Here is a 20,363-nt window from a genome sequence, read left to right as displayed (position 1 = left end):
CTCTATTCTCCCACAAAGCAACATTTAGAGCTGTGGTGTCCAACACACTATCCACTAGGCTCAGCGGTTCCCATCCTTTTCCAGATGGGGACCCATTTTGACAATTCAGGAAGAGTTGGTGACCCAAGGTAATTCAAAAACGGGGGGACAAGGGAGAGCAGAGCCACTTGGTGACCCTTTTGAAATGTAATGGCGACCCATATTTGGGTCCCAACCAATCGGTTGGGAAACCCTGCACTAGCTACATGTGGCTATTTGGCCAGTTGAATGTGGCAAGATGGCTTGAACAATGTGACTATTTGGCTGGCTGAGCATGACTAGCTCTCTATATATAGTTCTATATTACAATAGCTACTGCTTCAGAACTGGATGGACATCATGGATTTAGAATATGTAGTGCACTTTCTTCTAGACTGCTGCCCTTAAAAGGACACATTGGTAAACAGAACAGAAAGAGTGATACAAAAAGAGGAAGCTTATAGGCGGCAGTTCCTCATATGCAGAATTCCCAAACTCCATCTAAATAGAGTTCCGCATCGTATCCATGTTCCCTCCTGAGCTACTTCTAAAGTCTGCAATTCTGTGAAGATTGATGTGATCGAAACACACTGCACTGTTGCCAGGAATCCAGATTTCCCAGTACAAACATACAAAAAGCTAACTGTGTTTGTACGAACATGGAGAACACTAGTTGATCAAGGAAGTGGCAGGACAAAGGCATCTAAGAATGGCTTTGTCCACTGGACCAGCTGGAAATCTTAACTTACAGATTTTGTTACACTACTGCCAAAAATAACAAAAAAGAATGTAACACTAGCACTGGATTAAATTTCACAATGAAAAAAATGTGATATATCTTCCCTTCTCCCTTCCCTTTCCCCCCTACCCTATTATGTTTGGTTGCTAGAAAAAAGGTGCTAAATAGTGTCCGAGACAGAACAACAACAATGGCTGCCCGCCGCAGGTTAGCCATAGCCTGTTATACCACAAAGGCTGGTATAGGGGGCTCTGTCTGTGAGGCGGAGCGCTTTCCATATAAGGGCATACAGAATAATTATCTTCCCCTGCTCGCTCCACCCACTGCAGTAAAGATCAGCCAATGGGCTGACTCGTGGTCAGGCCTGCTTACTCCACCCACTGCGACAAAGATCAACCAATGAGGTGACAAGTGACCGGGCAATAAAACAGGCAGCTGAACCCCCTCTGAGTGGAGAATCGCATCGTGTGAACGCCTGGCCTGATCACCAGACGCTTGCACCCCCCGCTCTCAAGTCTTACTGAGCGTACTCCGAGTTGGTCGACCCGAGTGGAGACAGTTTATGAGCATGTGACTGGTACTTGTGTTCCTGCTGTCTCCAGAACTGGTATAACACCCCTCCCCCGCCATTATCCCTGTCCTGATTGATTTTTCAGTTGCCCTTATTGCCTGTCAAGTGACAGTGGTTAAACAGACATTGTGTTAGTTCACAAATAGTTGCTGGTAAGGTTTTAACTGTTCTCTTGTATAAAATAGTGTAAATAGTTAACTTTATGAACAACATTAGTGTTAATTCAACTGTTCCTAAATCCTAGGCAGTTATTGAGAATTAATGTGATTTGGAAAAGCCTCAGGGAATTATTTTATATTGTTTGGCGATTTGCTTATTTTTTATTCTGATAATTGTCTGGCGCCCGCGCATGTGACTGAATTCACAGACATTAGGTGTCAGAGTCATCATTAAAATAAAATCAGTTTTTTCTTTTTGCTACCCCAAGTCGTGGTCTCACTCTTTCCAGCATCCCTTTCGAACTTTGTGTATTGCGGGGACTGACAAACAGAAAAGTGCCATTAAGAGAATTTTACGAAAACCAACTAAACCTTATCAATTCACAAAATGAGGCTTTTGTTATAAAAAGAAAAAGATATGCTGCAATCTACCGTTGCGTGGAAACTGTTGCAGATAAGTGCACGCTGTAGTAAGATGGGGGCCTAAAATATAAGCCCATGTAGCACAGGTCTGGTTTGAGGCCTGAGGTCTAGCTAACAACGGACACTTGGCTAATGTAAAGCAAAGCTAAGCTGCGAGCAAGGGCAGGCCCCTACTCACAGAACGTGGCATGATGAGGGCCGAGAATGTAAAACACTAATTGGTAATAGGCCCAGGTGTAGAACAGTAATTGGTACTAGGTGCTGACTATAAAACGGTCCACCCTTATCTGATCTGTGGACTTTGGGTGCTGTCTCAGGGTCTGTTGTGGTGACTAATTGCGCAAGTTGATACGGCACACATCACTGAACACACACACAAGCAGCCTTCTGGTTATCATCATCAGCGGAGCCAGAGACCTGTCAGGACATCACAACAGTAAATCCTGACCTTACTACATCGGTGATCCAACAACAAACATCTGATGAACTTTCCATTTTACAAAGCAGATGTATGAGAAAAGGAAGCAAAGGAAAGAGTAAGAAAGAGACAGGTATTTCTAGATGAAGCATTACATTTAAAAAAATCATGGGAACAAAGCATATGATAAGCCTGCCTGGAGACATTTCTACATTTTAGGGAAAAACATGGATTTTATTTAACTATGCAGTTTGCTATTCAATAAAAAAGTATTTACCATTAATACCAATAGATTACCATGTAGCTTCCCTTAAAATGGTTTATAAACAAAGTGACTGCACTTCTGAGTCAAATACTTTAAAGCTGATGAGTCAAGAAAAAATCAAATAGTTACAGAAGACATTTTAAGAAGCTTAAATCAATGTACCTTCCATAAAACATACTTAACTTCTGTAATCACAGCTTGGAGGAAAAAAAGGTTATTTTAAAAAGGGGGAGAAAAATATAAATGCTTGCTTTCATAAAGCATCAAGTACTACAAGTTTATAATGGGCAATTTATTCAGTAAATTAAAAGATACAAACCACATGTTTGTGTTAGCAGAGAGAAAGGGGGGAGAGAGGGCAGAAGGAGGAAGCCTAGTGTATATTCTTACCCAGCAACTAGAACATATTTTCCATCTGGTTGATCCTTTAACCTTTCCAGCAGGGACAAACGTACTTTGGCTTTGGTTTGGCCATAGATTTCAATTTCATCTGCAAGCAATCCTATCTCCTTGGCAAGTACGTCAACAGCTTTTGGACTCTGTCCTCGGGAAATCTCAATATCACTGGAAAAGAAAACAAATAGGAGCCAAGAGACTTCTCTCAGCTTAGGTGGTCGATGACAGAATACAAAATAACAGCAAACACTGCAACAATAAAGTTATTGTAACCGCTTTATGATCTCTTCTCCCAGATTTTGTTATCTGAACCTAAATACTAGCTAACGCCTAATGTAATATTGGAAATCGTTTGTGTTATCCATTTTTCTCCAAGCAGTGTTTACTAACATTTATTTCATTGTATTCTTTCCTTTAATTGTGTTCCAAATATTGCCCAATGACTTCATATCAGACTAGTCAGTGTCTGGTAGATATTTAAGAATATCACTTTGGAACTGACTTTTCTGTCCATTTCTTTTCCTCCTCTACAGCAGTACAATTTAGCACATTTCAGCATTTATAAGTACATGTTACTGCAAAGCATATACATTCCTTATAGATAGAATTGATATAAATATGGACAAACATACCTGCACATCAGAGAATGTGAAAGCCAACTTTAAGCCTCACTACTTCCCTATGAGGTAATGTAAGGAGATAGGTAACATATACAAGGCTCAGCTCACTCACTATTGAAATATGACTGTATGTGAGATAATGATGTAGCGTTTTAGGGTGTGTCTAGACGACATGGCTCCATCGACAGAGCCATGTAAACTAGTTTACCCAACATAGTCAATGAAGCAGGGATTTAAATAATCCCTGCTTCATTAAAATAAAAATGGCCGCCGTGCTGTGTCGACAATCAGCAGATCCGGCACAGCACGGCAGTCTAGGTGCGGATCAGTCGACAAGGGAAGCCTTTGTCGATCACTCCCTTATGCCTCGTGAAACAAAGGCTTCCCTTGTCGACTGATCCGCATCTAGACTTCCGCGCTGTGCGGGATCAGCTAAGAGACTAACAAAAAAACATATATAGTATTACTAGCATTTGTGAGCAAAACCCACTTCCTCATATGGAAGAAGTGGATTTTGCTTATGAACGCTCACGATACCATATATATGTATGTATGTTAGTCTCCAAGGCGCTACAGGACTACTTGTTGTTTTTAAAGTTACAGTCTAACACTGCTACCCCTCTAAGACCTAGATGTGGAATAGTACACAGTGGCTGTTTAATCACTCATAATACTACATAATAGGTTAGTGGTCCCCAACATTTTAGGGCTGCCGAGCGCCCGGGAGCAGGGCCGCACATGCCCCGCGTGCCTGGGGGCCGAGGCCACGCATAAACCGCGCACCTGGGGTGCAAGAATGGCTTGGGCCAGTCCTGGTCACTCGGCGGCCACACAAATGCCCCGGCGGGCACCATGGCACCCACAAACACTGCATTGGGGACCACTGTAATAGGTAAAAGATAAGATAGAAAGAAGAACAAGGCAACACAATGAAAATGCAGAGAATTTAGTGTGGGTTAAACATCATATACTATATTGGAATTTAATATCCAACTTAACCGGCCTCGCCTTACAAAAGAAATGTCATAAGAACATAAGAATGGCCGTACTGGGTCAGACCAAAGGTCCATCCAGCCCAGATGCCTGTCTGCCAACAGTGGCTAGACACCAGGTGCCCTGGAGGGGGTGGACCGAAGACAATGATCAAGCGATTTGTCTCGTGCCATCCATCTCCAGCCTCTGACAAACAGAGGCCAGGGACACCATTCCTACCCCCTGGCTAATAGCTTTTTATGGATCTAACCTCCCTGAATTTATCTAGCTTCTCTTTAAACTCTGTTATAGTTCTAACTTTCACAGCCTCCTCTGGCAAGGAGTTCCACAAGTTGACTATGCACTGTGTGAAGAAGAACTTTCGCTTATTAGTTTTAAGCCTGCTACCCATTAATTTCATTTGGTATCCTCTAGTCCTTAACTAATAAATAACTTTTCTTTATTCACCCTCTCCATACCACTCATGATTTTATATACCTCTATCATATCTCCTCTCAGACTCCTCTTTTCCAAACTGAAAAGTCCCAGTCACTTTAGCCTCTCTTTATATGGGACCCGTTCCAAACCCCTAATCATTTTAGTTGCCCTTTTCGGAACCCTTTACAAGGCCAAAATATCTTTTTTGAGGTGAGGAGACCACATCTGTACACAGTACTCAAGATGTGGGTGTACCATAGTTTTATACAGCGGCAGTAAGATATTCTTTGTCTTATTTTCTATCCCTTTCTTAATAATTCCTAACATTCTATTTGACCGCCACAGCACACTGTGTGGAAGTTTTCAGAGAACTATCCACGATAACTCCAAGATCTCTTTCCTGATTTGTTGTAGCCAAATTAGCCCCCATCATACCATATGTATAGTTGGGGTTATTTTTTCCAACATGCATTACTTTACACTTATCCACATGAAACTTCATTTGCCATTTTGTTGCCAAATCACTTAGTTTTGTGAGATGTTTTTGAAGTTCTTCACAGTCTGCTTCTGTCTTGACTATCTTAAACAGTTTAGTATCATCTGCAAACTTTACTACCTCACTGCTAGCCCCTTTCTCTAGATCATTTATGAATAAGTTGAATAGGATTGGTCCTAGGACTGACCTTTGGGGGATACCACTAGTTCTCCCTCTCCATTCTGAAAATTTACCATTTATTCCTACCCTTTGTTTCCTGTTTTGTAACCAGTTCTCAATCCATGAAAGGACCTTTCCTCTTATCCCATGACAATGGAATTTACACAAGAGCCTTTGGTGAGGGCCTTTGTCAAAGGCTTTCTGAAAATCTAAGTATGCTATATCTACTGGATCCCCCTTGTCCGCACGTTTGTTAACCACTTCAAAGAACTGTAATAGATTAGTGAGACATGATTTCCCTTTACAGAAACCATGCTGACTTTTGCCCAACAAATTATGTTCTTCTACATGTCTGACAATTTTATTCTTAACTACTGTTTCGACTAATTTGCCCAGTACCGACGTTAGACTTACTGGTCTATAATTGCCAGGATCGCCTCTAGAGCCCTTTTTAAATATTGGTGTCATGTTAATTATCTTCCAGTCAGTAGGTACAGAAGCCAATTTAAAGGACAGATTACAAACCACAGTTAATAGTTCTGCAATTTCCCTGAGTTCTTTTAGAACCCTTGGGTGAATGCCATCCAGTCCTGGTGCTTTGTTAACGTTAAGTTTTTCTATTTGTTCCAAAACCTCCTCTAATGACACTTTAATCCAGGACAGTTCCTCTGATGCATCTCCCACAAAGGACAGTGCAGGTTTGGGAATCTCCCCAACATCCTCAGCCATGAAGACTGATGCAAAGAAATCATTTAGCTTCTCTGCAATGGCTTTATCGTCCTTGATTGCTTGTCATGGGATCTTTAATATTCGTACATGAATAAAGACTAATATGAAAACTCTACTGCAGCGGTAATTTCTTAGCATTTACTAATGCTAGACTGGGGGATTTGTTCAATGCTGATTCAGAGAAAAGGGTACCACTTAATTAACCATCATAATTTCCTGCAGCACTCAGGTGTCTCGAATACAAGTCTGGCTCTATCTAGTGGGATGTCACAGAATCACAATAAAAGATGATTAGGCTACAGACTATTTCTACTCATTCCCTTCCATTAAATTCACTGTCTCCCCTTGAATCAATTCTTCTCCCTAAACAGAAGCGTAAACCAATGAAACGTCTTGGATGAAAAATAGTTTTTGTCTTTCTATGGTTTATTACATCAAACGCTATAAATATGTACTTTTAAAAAGTGAATAATTTATTTATGAGAGTGAGACATGAAAATTTCAGCAGCTGGGACACCCTTGCACATGGATAGGCAAAATGGTATTGTGGAGCAACAAAGAGAAACAGAAGTGTAGTTGGCAATATTTTTTTTCAACTGTTTCATTTTTAAGATATTGACATTCCTATACATGCTTGTTTTTAAAAACAGCATTAGCATTTTCTAGTAATTTGAGAGATGACAATCTAGACATGGCCTTCCTGAATTCCTTGCAGCACTCTAAACTCTCTCTACTTCCTTCACCACACCTGAAAGAAGTGACTCCTATTCTATGGAATCCGCATCCTCCATCTCTTTCCAAATTTGAGACTACATCTACACTGCAGGCTTTTGCCAGCAGAGAGTATGCTAATGAAGTGCTCATTAGCATTTGTCGCGCTGTCATTTGCATATTCTCTGCCGATGCTTTTACGCAAAAGGTTTTTGCGCAAAAACAAGCAGAGTAGACAGGACCATTTTGCGCAAAACGGGTCTACACTGTGAGTTTTTGCAGCAGAAAATATAGAATCATAGAGCTGGAAGAGACCTCATGAGGTCATCAAGTACAGCGGGCAGGACCAATCCCAACTAAATGAACCCAGCCAAGGCTTTGTCAAGCCAAGACTTAAAACCCTCTAGGGATGGAGATTCCACCACCTCCCTAGGTAACCCATTCCAGTGCTTCACAACCCTCCCAGTAAAATAGTTTTTCCTAATATCCAACCTAGACCTCTCCCACTGTAACCTGAGACCATTGGCTCCTTGTTCCTGTCCCAAAGAGGCATAAGGATCTTGTGCAAAACGGGAGGGTTGTGCAAAACAGAAGCGGCTACACTGCTCCTTTTTGCGCAAAAAACTCTTGCACAAAAAGAAACGGCAAAAATATGCTAATGAGATCATAACTTATGCTAATGAGTCTCATTAGCATGTTTTCTGCTGCAAAAACTCGCAGTGTAGACAAAGCCTTAGAGCATTATAATGCATCAGTGATAGCGAGGACACTTCAGATACTCAGGAATAAAACACCAAGGTGAAATCAGTTTTATACACTCAACTTAGCTTAATTGATCCCTAAAAAGAGATTTCTGTCAGTTGATTTGCCTAAGCAAAATAACTGCTTACTGTTGTTATTCTTTCATTGAAGAGCTCTTAAAAACATTTGAGGAAAACAACTTTTTAATATAAAAAGGACAGCCTTTTACCAAGGAGACTACAGATGGAGACATTCAACATAGTGTAATTAGAGACAGAAAATAATTAGCTTTGAACACAACAGGAACAATTTTCTATTAAGATGGTGCAAGGAAAGACTTGACTTAGTGTTTTGGCATTTACAACTTAATTGTAACTGGTGGAAAAGGCTTTTAGTGTTTATGTCTAGTCACCTAATTATTTTTATCATCAAATATGTTCCACAATGTTTTTAGCAGCAAACATTACTAGGCATCAATATATGTCTATGGCATAATGAACACAAGTAATACTACTACAATACTTCTAGCACACAGATTATAATAATCAGCATCCAGAAACCATCAAATGCTTGCCTGCTGGTGCTGGGTATATTACATAATTACAGAAAACACATTGTTGCTGAGATCAGAACCAATTACAGTCTGTGTTCTCCGTGGTTCAGTTCTGGAAGCAACTACCTGAGCAAAAATGCATTACCCTTAAACCAGTGTTTCTCAAAGTGGTCCATGAAACCACTTTGAGAACCCTGTCAACTGGCCGCTTTGGTGTGTTTATTTACCAGTACCGCAGCCACAGAGCCTTGAAGTTTCCATTGGCTCCAGTTCACAATTTGCATCTAAGGGGAACGTGGGCTTCCCACAGCTCCCCTTGGCTGCAAACAGCAAACCGGAGCCGATGGGAGCTACGAGGCTCTGTGGCTGTGGTACCAATAAATAAATACACCACAGTGGCCAGTTATCAGGTTTCTCAAAGTGGTTTCGTGGCCCACTTTGAGAAATACAGCCCTTAAACACACACGAGACCCTATATACAAAAATGCTTTATTTCTTCAAAGTATAATTGAACAGTAGTTTATGAAACACACAACTTCCTTTATGACTCTTACAATCAGGGCTACGTGCAAGTTTTTTCCAGCATCATATTTCAGTTTTCATTACTAACTGTCCTTGGAATTTTGCATATTTGAAATTCAGCGTTAGAAACAGCTAAGAGAAAGGCTGATGGCCTGAGGCAGGATTCCTCAGTTAAAGGGAATATAAACCAATTGGCAGAGCAACTTTCATTCAATTACATATTGTCCTACAGAGAGCTGCAGCAGCATGCAGAGTAGAGAAGGGGCAGGGAATCTAGAAACTGATTCAAAACCCACTGAATCTTTCCATAGACTTTGACTGATTGTGAATCTACCCCTTATGATCTCACCGAACTCACTGTCTCTTCTGATTCTATTACAATGTCTACCTAGTAAAAAGTTACCCTAATGTCTCCAACTGGCACAATTCCCAGGTAGATAGCTCCACCAGCAGCTTAATCCGACCATCTACTGTTCTCCTTGGAATTTGTGTATGTGTTTTTGTGGCAAAGGAGACAAGGCAAAAGTATAATTTATACATCCATGTTTTAATATATTCCAAATACATAGAATACAGCAGTGTATAAAACATAGCTCTTTAAAGATGTTACTTTATTTTAAAAAGTTAAAAAGGTCTCCAATTTTACTTTTTTACATGCATCAAAATTCCAATGCCCATGTTAAACAAATTTATTTTATTGATACCTTTAAAAAAAAAAGAAAAAAGTATGAGGTTTATATTTTTGTTGTTGTTGCTGAATGTCTTGTTTTGATTTCTATACAAAAGAAACATGGGAAATAAAGGGCAACTTTTAATCAACATGTTAAAGTCTGCAGAAGTTTTTGGTGTTATTAGTTTAAGTAGAATATATTCATATGTACCAACTTTTTTCAGCATCTGACAGGGACGGACAGTTTTTAAATAGTTAATTTTAATATTTTCAATATGCATAAGTGTTTCATATTTGATACTAAGTTAAAAGATTAGAACAGGTTTTCTGTCAGAACAAGACTATATTTCTTGACCACAGTGAACCACGGCACTGGAATTTATAAAATACAAGATTTAAAAAAACTCTACATCTACTCAGTATGCACACTGAGAATTTTATTACAGTGTCCATGGAAATGCACTACGGATTTTATTTGGAAATGAATCTAATTAATGCCCCAGAGCTCCTTGAGAGTGAAAAGCAGATGTTCCCTATTTTAGTTCCTATGCTTCTTTCCTTCTTGTTTTCAATGAAAAATCCATCTGTCTCCATATAAAATTGTATATTGTTGTAAAAGAATATTTTATACCTTCCCCATGGCAAGTAACTGTACATTTAAAAGGGAAAAAAATATAACCATAAAGTTACAGTAATTAAACAAATGGAAAACCTATCACTGGTAACATTTTATATATGGTGGCAGGGGAAGGAAGCAGGTTTCTTGTTGGGTAGAAGTTTTATCATCATCAACCCATGGTATGAAGCATAGTTTGATCTATTGTTTCTTTAACTACATTTTAATGGGAGGTTTACAAGGATGAAAAGTCTGAAATTGTATATATTTGCCTATTAAAAGCCTCAGGATATCAACTTTTTTCTTTCTATCTGCACTCTATAAAATGCTTGTTCTTTTGACATCTGTTTTAGGTTACAAACCAAATCTGTCCCAATGAAATTGTTAAAACAAGAAACATTTAAAAGAAGCACTAATTTTAACATTAAGATGTTAAAAATGCAATACTCTCAAATTATACAAATTATAAATGAATTTTCCAAGGCTACTCTCCATAATCTGGGTTCAAACCCTCAGGTTTCTCGCATGTGCGCACCCACCCACATCCATCCATTTCTCCCTCCCTCTCCCACAAAACACACACACTATACTAATAGCAAAGCAAAGCTACATTTCTCATGCTGTCAGCAACTGTGGTAATGCAAGTATAGATCCCTGAAGCCATGAACATAGGCAGTAAATAAGAGAGGAACTGATCGAAAATAAATCAGTTATACAAAAGAATGTATCAGTAACTCTTTGGCTACATCTACACTGCCCTCTCTTGTGCAAAAACATATGCAAATGAGGTGAAGTGTGGAATATCGCCACACCTCATTTGCATAATTAATGAGACTCCATTTTTGCGTAAGAGGCTTCTGCGAAAAAAGGAGCCGTCTACATGGCTTTTTTGTGTGCAAAAACCCCCTCTTGCACAAGAGCTGTTCTTTCGCTTTTTTTCAGGAAAAGCCTCTTGTGCAAAAATGGAGCCTCATTAATGATGCAAATGAGGTGCGGCAATATTCCACACTTCACCTCATTTGCATATTATTTTGCACAAGAGAGGGAAGTGCAGACGTAGCCTTAAAGCCTGCAGTCATATTGTTGGGCCTCAATTCAGAAAAGTTGGCTAAACAGGAAAGCATGAGTTCAGGTGCCTTTGAAGTCACTGGGATTTACACAGATACTTAATTCTAAGAATGTCCTGAAGTGTTTTCTGAAAGGTCCCACTGATTTAGGAATTTTCTGTATTTTTCAGGGAACAATTTCAGTTCACCTTTCAGTTTTAGAATTCATAAACTTGTTTCCACTTATAACAGAAGAAGCAAATAAGCAAAATAGCTGCTTTCATATTTTAGACAAACACATTTAAAGAGACATAAAGCTTATTATGTTTATTACCTTGGCACTGGAGAGAGGGGCTGAAGTTTTAAGCAATGGAGGTTCCACTGCCTGTATTGCTGAGACTGGATCCATCTCTCACTGGTTTTAACCATGTTCTTTTACAGAAAAAAGAAAAACACCGAATGACAGTGGCATTATAAATATTCAACAGTTTGATTTCAATTAGGTAGAGCCTAAACACATGATTTCATAACTGCTAAAATAATCTCTATACAAAGGATTGTTAACAAGCATACCTACAACATAAGGATCTTCCAATTCCATGTCTTCGGGAATAAAGAAAAAACAATGACTGCATTGTTTACTCAAGATTTCAAGGAAGAGCAGGGTCATTCAGCACAAATTGCACTAAAACCTCGGGCTAAGCACTTGGAGGTATTCCTCCTCCAGGCCAGACTTTTACCATTCTTTCCACAAACAGAACTCTCTCTTTAAATAATTACAAAATGTGTCAACTATTTAGTGCTGTTTTCCTCTTGCTCTCTCGGATCCTCAGTGCTGGTTTGTTCCATTTCAAAAGGGCAAGAAAATGTATTAACCTTTGAGATTTCCTTTTAAGCTCTCAGTTAATAGTCACATGCTATAAAACTAAAAACTGGCTGCTTCCCTCCAGTGTGACATCACACATTATCACTGACTTTAAGCACTACATTTCTACAACTAGGTCAACATATCTGAGAGCACTAACTAGTTAATTCAAGGAACTGGCACTGTTAGCAGGAGGTAATCCACACTGAAGGAGAAAGCTGGGGCTTGTGCATTGAAGCAGACGGCATCATAAGTAAAGGAGTCACCATGAGGGAGTCTTCATCTAGCATTACCACTCCTTTCAGTTGGCCTTCTTCTTTAAATGCTGTCCTCAAAAGCTGGTGTGGCAAAGGTGACATAACCCAAGCCTGATGCATCTGAGCTGAGAATTATGAGGGAGGGAGAGTTGATGCAGGATTTGTGTGTTTTTAAATGAACACATTTATTTTGGGGTATTATACTATTTAAAAAAAATTCCAAATGAATAAAACTAACACTCAACTAGCCATGTAGGCAAAAGTAGTGACCGGGTATGTAAGAGTAACCATTTAAATGGGTAAGCCATAAGCATGAGCTTACGCATGGACTCCTAGTCTGGTTCCCCAAGAGCGGGGTGGCAAGCAGGAGCTGGTATGTGCCAAAAGCCAGTGTAAAAGCCAGCTGCAGGCATGCACCAGCTCCTGGGGAGCCGACTGCCATCCCTCTGATACAGAAGGAGCAGTGCGGGCAGCAGGCGGGAGCTAGTACACAGGGGGAGCCAGCACTTTTTTCCTGGGAGCCAGCTGTCACCCTGTGCTGCTGACTCTATATGAAAATCTGCAGTGCAGGGCAGAAGCCAACTCCCCAGGAATGGAGTTGGCAGCTAGGAGCCAGCGTGTAACCGCTAAAATTTTTAATGGCTACATGGTAACATCGCTCCTAACAACACAAACAAAATCCAAAAATGGCAAAGTTGAAGTATGTGCTCAGTCTTTAAACTTGCTTGACTGTGAAATAAAAGGAGGCAAAAAATATGTGAGACTCACTCAGATTAGATTTCCTGGCTCTCCATTTCTGTAGCGCTTCACAAATACGAGTAACTCTTCAAAAAAACCATTGGATTGCAGCCATAAATAAAATTCCCTCACTGACACTTAATGTCTAATTTATTTTTACAGATCAACCTACAGATTTTATCAAGCTGTTGTATTTTGATTGTATCTTCTCATTTAGCTTTACCTTGAAATAAAACAGGAATGAATGACACCCCAAATTACCATTTCATTGATTATATTACTACAGCAGCTGCAGGTCATAGTTTTCTCCTTTTTTAAATTTGCCAGACTTGTCCAACTGCAGCTGTAAGTGTACAGACTATGAACTCTAGGGTCAGTCAACACAGTGAATTTTACACCATTTTGGGTCATACTAACCTGCATCCGCATTGCTATTGTCAGAGGACCTACAGCCTCTATAGCAGCCTGGTTACTGTACTTTAAATCTTGACCATATCCATATTCCCCTGTAAAAGAAAACATTGCACCAGTGATTCACAAGCCCTTTGAGAGTAGGAATGGGAAGACACATGTTGAAGAGACTTCTTTATTTAAAAAATCTGATGTCTGAATGTGTATTCCCAATTTAACAACCTCACCGCCAAGTTACCACTGTCGCCTTAATTTTAAGCAGACACCAGCTGTAACAGTGATGTGGGAGTGTATATGTATTGGATATCCAGAGGAAACCAGTTCCAGTTAATTTGTGATATTTGTGCAAAAAGCAACAGAATGTGTCATGTAATTTTCCAAATCCTGTATTTGAAATAATCCATTGGACAAATAAGGAAAAGATTTGTAATCTGCTTTTCCCTGTGCATATTATTTTGAGATGGTAATGAAATTAAGAAATGCATTAATGAGTAGCAAGTTTCCTTCAGCACTGTTACTTTAAATGTAGATTTTCTGTACAAATGAACCCAATGGTTATAACCGGCTTCCTGTAGGATGTCTTTCAGTGGTCACGAATTAGATTAGATGTATTATTTTGTCACTGTTCCCATTATCCTTGTTTGTTTTCTCAACCCACTTGTTGCTTCTTGCCAGCAATTTCTTCGGGGTAAGTCCCATCTTTCAATCTAAACTTTAGCTAGCACAGTAGGGCCCTTATCTGAAATGCAGACTCTAGGCATTACAATAATAGTTACAACAATATAACAATAATAATAATAAGGCATTTGCTGCATTAGCCTTATACCTCAGGGAATGGGAGTTCAAACCCTGACCCAGCCAGGTTGTCTCTTCTTAATCCCCATCTGTGCACATCATAAAAACATCCACACAACCTGGCACAATCTTAAAGAGTCTCGGAACCAAAACACCAGGGATGTTGTGGATCGGAATTAAAGGCGTGCTGACGTAAGTGTGGAGAGAAACTTCCACACCAACTGCCCACATAATGCTTGACTCAAGCCAGTGCTGTTAGTCATCATGTCCCACTCATTCCCATGAACACTGAAGTCACTGAAAGACCCAAAGACCTTGTTTGCATACATATTTAGCCTAATTCAATTAATCTTTTAACACTTCCTCAAATGCTTCCACATCAAGTACATTTACCTTAGTGACAAACTAACTAAATAATAGAGAGTATACTCCTAACGATTAGTTGAGTAACTACTCAACTACTTGCTTTCTCCCATGAGGCAGAATGGGGGGGGGGAGCCATCGCCGCAGTGGGGGGTGGGTGCTAACCCTTTTGCGGCTCTGCACTTGAACTGTTCAGTCCCAGCTCGTGCCACCCCCAGGACACTGCGGCTCTGCACTTCAAATGTAGTAAGAGCCTAGCAGGCTCTTACTACATTTAAAGTGGAGAGTTGCAGCAGTAGGCCTCCCCCCCCCCCATTATTGACTAATCAAGTAGTCAATGGAAATTCCATCCACTACTTAATTAATCAACCTATAGTTAACATCCCTATTCCTAACACTAATCACATAGTAAAAACATTTAAAAGGCCTTCTGTTTTTGTTAAAGCTTCTTGTTTTAAACAAGATCTTCTGTTGTTTTTTCAATTTTAGACTAGAATCCTGAGTAATTTACAGAAAGTTATAAGAGTCTGACAATCATAAACAGACTATGGTTGCACTGAGACCATGCTGGGATTTTTGCCAGAACAACAAACAAAGTAGGAGGGATGAAGTTAAATTCCCCTCTTTTAGACATCTGTGCTTTGCAGAAACATTTCAAGTTTTTATTTGATTTGGCTTACTATGCCTTCCCTATCAATGCAGAGATTAGCATGTGTATAAATATACATTAGACTTAGAGATTTTCCTTTAACAGCGTTCTCTCAGTCAGTATGTACTTACATCACAAAGTCAGACTCACCAGGCTTTTGCAGGGACCATGGTGAAATTAGAGAGATTCACACACTAGCCAAGGGGAAAAACTAATGTTTGTGACATCTCACTTGCAGTAGATATTACAACAGATGGACTAGAATAGCTTCCCTTATCACTCCACCACGCCCACTCTGCAGAAGTTTAGATCTGTTAGATCAGAATAAATGTACATTGTGTGGCCCCTCTTCCATCCTGACCCAAGACCTCCTCCAAGCCTAACTCCCCCAAGCACATAGTTCTGGATCCCCCACTATAAAAAGGATGTGAACGCATTGGAGAGGGTCCAGTGGAGGGCAACCAAAATGATTAGGGGGCTGGAGCACATGACCTATGAGGAGAGGCTGAGGGAGTTGGGTCTGTTTAGTCTGCAGAAGTGAAGAGTGAGGAGGGATTTGATAGCAGCCTTCAACTTCCTGAAGGGAGGATCCAAAGAGAATGGAGAAAGGCTGTTCTCAGTAGTGACAGATAGAACAAGGAGCAATGGTCTCAAGTTGTGGTGGGAGAAGTCCAGGTTGGATATTAGGAAAAACTATTTCACTAGGAGGGTAGTGAAGCACTGGAATGGATTATCTAGGGAAGTAGTGGCGTCTACATCCCTAGCAGTGTTTAAGTCTCGGCTTGACAAAGCCCTGGATGGGTTGATTTAGTTGGGATTGGTCCTGCCTAGAGCAGGAGGTTGGACTTGATGACCTTCTGAGGTCTCTTTCAGCTCTATGGTTCTATGATTTGTATCCCAAGTTGCAGAGACTCTGCTTGTGCTCCCAGGCAGTCCCATTGGTTCCTAACTGGATGAATTTCACAACTATATACTTAGGCTGGGATTTTCAAAGGTTAGCAAAATCCCATAGAAGAGGTCATTATTATTATTATTATTATTATTATTAATGTAACACCATAGTAATTCAAACGAATAAGCAGGATGCCATATCAATGGAAACTGCTTTTTAAAAAACATTTTAAATGAAAAACACATCCCATCTCAAATATATAAAAAGCTGCACTAAAAGAAAATTCCATCATCAAAAGTGAATGCTTCAGAGCCATCTAGTTTATATAATCAGGACAACACAAGAAAATCATGTCCTCACATTTTCTTGGTACTTATCTTTTATTCTGGGAAATAAAACATTCACCAGTGTGACAATGGGTATTTACATCCAGGAGATAACAATGCAGCTACCACCATGCAGAAATAAAAAGTTATTTCATGGCTGTTGTTGCCTTCAGGATGCATTTTACCACTCTGACTTCTCAAATGTTAATAATAGGACATTTTTAAAGTGTGAAACAAACCAAAATAACTTTTTGGGCATATCTAACAATAAGATTCTAATATGCATTTAAAATTAAAAAAAAAATCAAATAAAAGATTGTGTTCTCCCTGATGTCACACACAGTTAACAACAGGCCTTTTATTAAATAACTTGAAATTCAGCTAAGTGAATTCTTCCTGTCCGACATAACAAAAGTATCTTTTGTATATCTTTCCCAAAAATTTCAACAAACACTGAATTAAAAAAAATAGGTAAACTATTTCTGCTTATCTTCCAGTATTTCTCCATGAGACAGACTGTCACAGAAACACAGGCAGGAAGATAGATGGATATTTATAGATGGCTTAAATAAAAGACGTTTTCTTTTTAAAATCCTGTGTTGTCCCTCAAGAAATGTTAGAGATATGCATCTATTTAAATGCAATAATTGCACTGGATACATGTAGAGACACACAAGTTCATGGAGAGTTGGATTGAAATCAATGCACTCTACATATCTATATTAGGTACCTATATGGACCACACTGCCACATCTGAGCACCTCACAATCTTTTAATGTATGTATCTTCACCGTATTCCTGTGGAACAGAAGAGAACTATTATCTACTACAAGGCTACTCAACACGCAGCCTGCAGTACAGTTTGGATTTACGCAGATCTCAATACGCAGCCTAGAGCCGAAACAAAAATGTAGTCAATATAATGGTCTTCTGTTGATATGCTTTAGTAGTTAAATTCCTGGACAGTAATTGCTCATTATAAGTGCTGTCATATGGGTGGAAATCAGATAAATATTGCATTGTATTAATATCAGCAGAACAGACTTAAATTGAACCTGTGTGTTGTATAGTCTTGCCTTAATCTTTGTATTCATGCCCGTCAGTGTGAAAGAAGCTATTTGCATGTATATGCAACCACACTTAAGTTGCGGCCCTCGGCATGTGCTGTGAGTATCACTGTGATCCCCAGAGCTTCCAAAGTTGAGTAGCCTTGATCTACTAGGTACTGCTGTGGAACTAAAGTACAATGAGACTAAGGACAGGGTTACCAGGCATCCAGTTTTCAACCCGAATGCCCAGTTGAAAAGGGACCCTGGCAGCTCCAATCGGCTGTAAAAGTCTGGTCGGTTAGAAAGCGTGGTTAAGGAAGGCTCCCTGTCTGTCCTGGATCGCTTGAGTCCTGGAAGCTGACAGCATGTCCAGTTCCTAGATGAAGGGGCAGCCATGTGTGTGTGTCTGGAGGTTGAGGGGTGGGCAGGCACATGTTGCCTCTGCTCTGAGCACTGGCTCTGCAGCTCCCATTGGCTACGAACCACAGCTAACGGGAGCTGAGACGGTGGCACCTGCAGGCACGACAGCTTATATAGCCCTCTAACCCCTCCACTTAGGAGCCAGACATGCCAGCTGCTTCTGGGAGCTGCCTAAGGCAGGGGCAGGAAAAATACAGCCCATGGGCAGGACCTGGTCTGCAGGAGCCTCAGCCAGGCTCTCTGCCTGCTCCGCCCCTGTGCACCACTCAGAATGCTGTGACCAATCGGAGCTGCCTGTTTGCAGGATAGGCGGTGCACAAAATAGCCCTTTCCCTCTTGGCTCGCAGCATTCAGAGTGATACATGGTCCCCACAGCCAGTAGAGGGACATGGAAGACAGGGACCATGGTTGAGGAACTTGCTGGGCTGCTGGCTGGGAGCCGCCCAAATAAGCACTTCTCAGCCAGACCCTGCCTCTGGCACTCCAGTTCTTCCCCTCTTGCCCTATACTTCATTTCAGACCCTGCTCCCCCATCCTAGGTTACAACCACTTCCGAGAATCCACTCCCCCTTCTACAACCCTCCTTCAGATTACAACCCCCTTCCAGACCTTGTAACTCAATCTTCTACCCTTGGTCAAAACCCAGAGTCCTGCTCTTCCTCCTGTTCTCCTGCCCCAGGTCACAACCCCCTCTTGTACCCTGCACCCCTTTCTGCACTAGGGCGGTGAGTGACTAGTTAAGCACTTGACTACTCACTCCCCCCGCCCTCCTTGCGGCCTCTGTATCAGAGGCAGTGGGGGGAGGGGAAGGAGCCAGTGCTGGGTTAGCAGGCTTAAAAGCCAGTTCCCACAGCACCATCTCTGCAGTGCACTTGGGCGGGGGGAGGGGGGGGAAACAGAGGAGGCAGAGCTGCAGCGGTCCCAGAGCCAGCACGAGCCGTGACCGCTCAGCCCCAGCTCACGTCAGCTCCAAGAGCTACCCCACTGCAGCTCTGCATTTTAAAATGCTCTTATATTTAAACTGCAGAGCTGCAGCAGGAGTAGCTCCTGGACCTGGCACAAGCTGACTATTTGTGTAGTCGATACAAACTGTATTGATTACACGATTAGCCAGGTACCTGCTTCTTAACATCATTATTCTGCACCTCAGCCCCCTACCCCAGGTCACAACTCCCCCCCCACTCAAACACCCTCTCAGATCCCACACACCTTCTGGCACCCCAATCCTTTACTCCAAGCTCCCTTCTAATCTGCACCCAACCTCCATCACAGACCCACACCTCCTCCGTTAGTATCATGGGAGAGTGCATCCCTTGACCACTTAGCAAATTCTTGAAGTGCACCCCCATCAAAAATTATTGCCTACCCCATGCCTAATGTAAGGGCTACCTGGATGGAGCCTGAACTCCAAACCCCTCCCATACCTCTAGCCCAAGCTTGCACATCCCAACCCCTTGCCCTAACCCACTCCTGCACTCTGAACCTTCAGGCTCCAGCCCAGACCCTCTTCCTGCACTTTAAAACCCTCAACCCTGGGCTCGAGCCAGTCTCTGCACCCCCCCAGCTCCAACCAAGAACCCATGCCCTGAACCCTGCATGCCCCTGCCAGAACCTTCACTCCCTCTTACACACCACTCTGCTGCTCCTGTCCAGTTTAAGGTGGTGGAGAGTGAGTGATGGAGAAAGAGGAGATGGAATGCGTGAGAAAAGGGCCTCAGAGAATGAGCAAGGCAGAGGCAGGGACTCAGGAAAGGGATGTACAGTGTTGTGAGATTAGAAAGTTGACAACCATAGCTAAGGAAATGTCTATACACCATAGCAGCATAGTAAGCGGAGTGTAAATCTGTAGTGCTCTGGCATGCCACACATTAACTGTCCAAGTATACCCTGCAGCTGAACTTTAAAAATTCCCTAATATGCTTTGAATTGGATCTGTTTATTTAAATTTATTTAAAAATCTGTTTTTTAAAATAGTTATTTCCTACAATATTTTCAATCAGGATTTGCTTTCTGAAAATAGCCTGCTAGCTTTGCTAGGACTTTGCATCTGCGTAGGGAGTCTCAGCTTTCTCTTCTGTTTAAAAACTAGATCAAATGTGGATTTCATGCCTAAAAGAGCTAAATTATACATTAAAAAACAAGCCAATGAGTGACTTGGGAGCAATAACTGGTTTTGTAACTATTGTGGTGGTGTGACCACAAATCTTTAGAATTATATGAAATAATACAGAAAGTATGTGGATAAAACTAAAAACCCAACTAATTTGTTCTTGGGAGGAGCGTGAGATGACATATTTTCTAATAACTTATTACATTGCTCTACTCTGAACAACAAAG

The 20,363-nt window shown here is 41.0% G+C and overlaps 1 protein-coding gene across 2 annotated transcripts in view; it reads right to left on the bottom strand.

Annotated features, from left to right (window-relative positions):
* Positions 1-20,363, bottom strand: part of MTHFD1L (methylenetetrahydrofolate dehydrogenase (NADP+ dependent) 1 like) — a 266,470-nt gene that overhangs the window by 216,740 nt on the left and 29,367 nt on the right. For both annotated transcript variants that reach the window (XM_089777293.1, XM_075924433.2), the window contains exons 9-11: positions 13,539-13,627; positions 11,596-11,693; positions 2,983-3,156 (exon numbers count right to left, since the gene is read on the bottom strand). In XM_089777293.1, the coding sequence (XP_089633419.1) occupies positions 2,983-3,156; positions 11,596-11,693; positions 13,539-13,627 (361 nt within the window). The remainder of the gene's footprint in view (positions 1-2,982; positions 3,157-11,595; positions 11,694-13,538; positions 13,628-20,363) is intronic.

Source organism: Pelodiscus sinensis, chromosome 3 (assembly GCF_052426305.1).
Source record: "Pelodiscus sinensis isolate ZL-2025 chromosome 3, ASM5242630v1, whole genome shotgun sequence".
NCBI lineage: Eukaryota > Metazoa > Chordata > Testudines > Trionychidae > Pelodiscus > Pelodiscus sinensis.
This window is presented reverse-complemented; position numbering and strand designations above follow the sequence as displayed.